Source organism: Telopea speciosissima, chromosome 1 (assembly GCF_018873765.1).
Source record: "Telopea speciosissima isolate NSW1024214 ecotype Mountain lineage chromosome 1, Tspe_v1, whole genome shotgun sequence".
Taxonomy (NCBI): Eukaryota; Viridiplantae; Streptophyta; class Magnoliopsida; order Proteales; family Proteaceae; genus Telopea; species Telopea speciosissima.
The window spans coordinates 21084366-21089949 of record NC_057916.1 but is presented as its reverse complement, the minus strand read 5'-3'; the positions used below and the strand labels follow the sequence as shown (position 1 = coordinate 21089949).

General features: G+C 34.7%; 1 protein-coding gene across 1 annotated transcript; it reads right to left on the bottom strand.

Moving 5' to 3' along the window:
• Positions 1 to 3691: 3691 nt before the first annotated feature.
• LOC122667757 lies at positions 3692 to 4657 on the bottom strand. The gene has a single exon (XM_043864205.1). It carries the CDS (start codon positions 4655 to 4657, stop codon positions 3908 to 3910), a length of 750 nt encoding a protein of 249 aa, XP_043720140.1. The 3' UTR covers positions 3692 to 3907.
• Between the last annotated feature and the right edge of the window lie 927 nt (positions 4658 to 5584).

Sequence of the window (5584 nt, the reverse complement as noted above, 5' to 3'; positions counted from 1 at the left end):
AGACATAGTAACAACTTAATGACTTTGGAAATGACTGCATTGTCCCATGAAAAGGCAGAAATCCCATGGGACAAGGAGGTTATATGTCTAGTTGTTGGAGCCATGCCTAGAAAGGCGACTGGTTAGCCTTTCTTTTCCCTAAATTAAGCATATATAACATAAAATATAATTAATGCACTATTTTTAAGATTTAAAATCAAAACCCAGTTATTTACCAAAAAAAAAAAAAAAAAAAAAAAATCAAAACCCAGTTGTGAAATAACAAAACAATAATCAGCCAAGCTAATACTCAAAAATTTATCTCAAACAACCATTAAATATTATTCCATAATAATATTTATATATAGACAAACTAAGTCGATCGATTTGAATTTCCAAACTGAACCTGGTCTGATTTTAAATTTGGACAAGTTGTCCTTGTCCTAAGTCCTGACCAGGACTTTGGATGAAAATTATATAAGTTAGTTAATAGATTTTGTCCACTCCCTATTTAATAGTTTAAACAATTTGTTTAAGTTTTTAAGTACATTCGTTTACTTCATCTTAATAGTTATATGGGAAAACTATTAAAACTCAAATTTGTAACATAGGTAAGGGTGGTTGGGACTACTTCTCAATGAAATTTGGTCCCCAATTGACCGGCAAATATGTCAACCCATATCAAGAGCAACACTAATTCAAATTAAGGTGCTGTCCTGGTCCTTTTATTTGATTTCATTATCTTCTATTAATTTCTCCCATAGTGAGGAAAGCACATTGCAGCAAATCATCCATAGAATGTGTGTGGTATATTATTGTGATTCTATTTGTTACTTATAAGATTTTGTATTAGTATTTTTTTGTTTGCACAATTGTTTTAGAATAAAGTTTCATAGGGTCTTTCTGTCTAGGTGTAGGTAGTCTACACATTTTCACATACACGTCTATTTCACCAAGTCTCTCTCTCTCAGACAGTGTCCAAATCGTTATACCTTTCATGTGGATCGAAACTTACCCGACAAAGAATTTAGCTTGCCACTCTAATAAACTTATAAGAATGCCTATCCTATCATATGATATGTGATTCAAAATTTATGGACAAGTAGACCTGAAGGCACTTCTTTTACATGTCAAGTGTCAGCTTAAATGGATTTCACCAAATGACAAAATATGAAATTTAAATATTGAAATTTTAAGAAGATTGCATGAACATAAATAGACAATTGAAAAATGCAAGGATCAAAACCAACTAATCCAATGGTCAATTGAACAAAACCAACTGGCCTAGATGGCTCAAAAATGGCAGAGTATTCTGATGAGCTTATCAGAAAGGTTCAAGAAAACAGAATTTTTCTTTCTTGTTGTTTGTTAAAAAGAATACGTGGAATACTTAAGAAAAGAGAGAGAGTTGGGTAAGCCGCAAATCCAGCTAAGCTAGCACATAGGAGGCTTTGGATGGGGGAGAGAAGGGGGTAATTTCCAAAAAAAAATTGCATTACAGAAAAGTTTAATGTAAAATATCATTCATTGCATGAAAAATTTTACAAAATAAAAGGGCCATAAAAAACAGGAGTTGTAAGAGGAGTAGAAGAAAATCCCTACATCCCATAAATCACCCATCCAAACCTAACAGTCATTTGAAGACGAGGTTCGATCTCAACCCTCAAATCGTTATTATTCGTTAATTTTGTTTTTCATAATCATATTAGTATGGGAAAGAGATAGGCACACTGTCTGCATGTGGTAAACTAGTGGGTGGCACCAATGGTGGCGTAGAATCAAATCATACAGGAGGGGCAAAATGTCATTTTGAAGGCAAAGAAAGATGCACACAATGAATGCTAGCTTGCGGTACACAAGTAATGTGTCCAGCCTTTTCCCTATTAATATTTAGTAGATCATTTACCCAATCTGTTCGCAATGTTCTCTACAAAATACCAATGTGAATTTATTTTCCAAGATTTAAAAAACATTATTCCTATGCACTCACCATCCTAAACCTATTGATGGATAACAATGACACATATGACATATGATGGCAACATCTAAAATCGTGGTTAGTTATGGTTATGACTTATGAATATCATCATGGCCAGGTTTCACTGTTTCAAGATAAAGAATCGGCCATGACCGATCTCATTTGTAGACATTCTGATCAAGTCAAGTTTGGTTTTTCTCACCTTGTTACTTGTTCGGTTTTTAGATCAGAGGGATCAATTTAGGCTTTTTGAGACTGATTTCGATCTCGATTCCAATTCCTATTTAGGGTTTCTAAGACTACCGCCCTAACCCGTTCCAACCTCTAATTCCAATTTTCATAACCCTGCCAGCATTTGTCTTGAAAGAATGACCACAATGATCAATATGATTCTTTTGATAATGTACATTGTGAGGAAGTCTGAATGTAAGGAAAATACGATTCAACATACCATGCAATGTATAATCTTCAAATTTTTTTTCCTCATGTGGTAGATTTTGATTTCGATATGATGGAAACTTGATTTTTATAACAATAGTTGTTTAGCGCAGTTGGTGAGCTGTGGTGCACTTCATGCCCATGCTCACCAGGAGGTTTTGAGCTCCCTTTCCAAAAAAAGAAAAAAAATCTTAACGTTTATTTATTTATTTATTTTGGTAAGAGAAACTTGATGTTTAATGGTAGACCTGTGGGCTTATTTGTCTCTAAATTTTAGCATCATCTGAACTGCCATGTGGGAATCCTTGGTATCCACCAATCATTTTTGCCCATGAATTGCAGTCCACTTAAATCACTCCTTTTTTTTTTTTTCATATGGTACAAATTGTTTCAATTTTAGGTTACAATGTGTGAAATTTTTCCCTCTTCTTACCAAAATTTTCCCCCCTCTTTGGGAGAATGGAGAAAAGATTAAATTAAAAGTAAACAGATGCATAATACAATAGAACAAACCACTCAAGTTAGTTATCTCTACCACCCTCAATTAGAGATGAGGAACCACTATGCATCTCTGTTTTTAAAACTTTTATTTTGAATATCAAAGTTTAAAACTTTTATGTTGAATACCAAAGTTTATTCACTTTCACATTCTTTATTTTTCAAAGAAGTTTCAATTATATTTGTTTAAGAAAAGTTTGCACTAAGTATTTTTATGAACGGTTGTTAGATCACATACTCGGAATCATTATTTTAAGGGATTTTCTTATTGACACCTCTCAAGGTACCAAATAATTTGTAGTCAAACATTATTGTCTTTTTCGTATGATACACAATTTTTTTCCAATAGAGATAATATTATCATTTCACATGTCGTGTATACATAAATATGCATGACTGTGACATCTTTTGATAATTCCAATTATTTTTGAAAACTCTTTAATATCTATATCTTAAATAACTTTTGAAAATAAAACAATCATTGAGAGTTGATGGTCATGACAAATGTTTGACATACCCTCAAAGTTGAACCTCTCATAGTGATTATGAGTATCAACAATCCCTTTCTTAGTATATGTTAGTGTCGCACAACAATGGGGAAGGGGTATATTTGATCATTCGAAAACAGGTGATCAATGTTTTACGACCCTAGGACAGTGGCTGGACCATAACTATCTCCCAAAAGGTCTATCCATTTTAAAAGCTCATTAACATACATAAAAGTTCTAACAAATTAAAAAAACAAACATACGTAAAAGATTCTTTTATAAGATTTTCATTTGATACAAAATATCTAAATATTTGTGAAGAAGGTAAAAAAAAAAAAAAATGTCAATGAAAAAGTAGAACAACTTTGAAGCACTATAACGGGACAAGAGGGATGAAACCCTAAACTTCAAAACTTTTAGTTTTAATCCTAAACCCTGACAAGTGACAATAAGAATATCATCAACTTCCAAAGGCACAGATAGGCTTCGTAGAGAAGATGAACTCCAAAGTGCCAACAACAACAACTTATGCTTCAATCTCTAACCTTGAACACTTGATGGAACCCATTGATATGTCGATTTCAATCAAGTTTTCTTCTTCGTTCATCTCATTAATCTCTGCCAAAATACCCATCAGATCCTCTTGTGGGAACATTGATTCCGGCAAGAAATCCGGCAAATTTGGCCGTGACTTTACAGTAATTGGTTCTTCCTTTGTACCAAAATAGGTACCTTCTGGGAGCTCGATTTCAATAAGGCTGTCATCGTCTGAAATGGAATCATCAGAGCAAGCAGCTGGACCCCATCTTACTTCACTGGGAAACGCCCAATCAAACTCAGAACCCTCACTAGTCGACGATGAGTGATCCATCCTTTCGCTCTCTGACGATAAACCATGTGATCCTGTCACGATGTTTTGATTCTTTTGAAGCTGACCCACTTCATCTTCTTCTCTACTTTCTTCCTCCTCTTCCGAAATATCCATACTTTCCTGTTGCTTTTCATGGGTAACCTCTTCCGAAACTTCCCTATAAATGGTGGTGCTAACAACTTCTTCTCTTGCTAGATCATCACCAGTACTGGTAATCGATTTTCTCTTTGTGACTTTGAAGAGGAGAAGAGTGGATAAAATCAAAACAGTAAAGGTAAGGAGTGAAGAAATAGATGAACATAGCAGAGCACCACAGACGACAAAAATGAAAAAAATTGCAACACGCGAAGAAGAAGTAATTGAAGGACAACTCATTTGATTCTCAACTGTTTCCCTCATGGCCATGTACAATAACATAAATAAGGAGTGAATAAGATCGTATTTTTATTGGATTGGAAGCATTGCTAATGGGTCTTTGAAAAAAAAAGGGTGAATAGGGCAAGAAATGAAGAGAAGAAATAAAACCTTACTTACTCAGTTCTGAGCAGAGCGAGGAGAAAAACCCTTGTCACTCTCACTATCAGGTAGCTAGCAGAAGAGATACAAGAGAGGGTCTACTCCAGTAGAAGAAGTCCAACTGCAACCGAGATGTAGAGGGATCAATAAAGTTGAGGGGGGGAAAGAAAACAAAAGAAAAGAAAACCCTATTAACAGAGAAGGTGAAAAAGTAAAGTGGAGTTTTATGGATTGCAAATTGAAACTAAGAACAGCAGTGAAAGAGCGAAGTTTATTGGATGAAGAAGGGAGAAGAATAAGAAAACCCACAAATGAAATCAATATTTGAAGAACATAAATGAAGAATAAGAAGGAATGACACTCATGATGAGTTGTTTTACTTGGAGATCTCAGGGAACAGGAATTGACTGAAACTGGCTCCCAAAGCGCAACTTGGGAGAGATTGTTTTGTTCCGGAAGAAGGATTTTCTTTGTGTAATTATTAGACTTGCTTTGAAATTTCAGGGTTGTTTCTTCCTTTGAGTCCTTCACGGTTCCCGTTGCTTGTGAAAAACTGGGTCTTTTTTTATGGGTTTTCTCTTACACCAATCAGGTGGATTTTTCTCAACAGCTGATTCCCTTGATAATATCAAACCACAGATCTTCGTGTATCAATTTGCAGCCTCAAAGCTTGGAAAATTGGTGGAAATTGGTGAAGCCATGTGCAGACATCTGAGCTTACCACATGGCACTTGTGCTCAAACATCCATGAAAATAACTATCGGAATGAAAAAAAAAAAAAAAACTTCTTTCCCGCTCTTTCTATGTAACTCCAAG

Excerpts from the sequence above, each read along its gene's own strand:
- LOC122667757 (XM_043864205.1), bottom strand. The coding sequence starts at position 4,657 with ATGGCCATGAGGGAAACAGTTGAGAATCAAATGAGTTGTCCTTCAATT.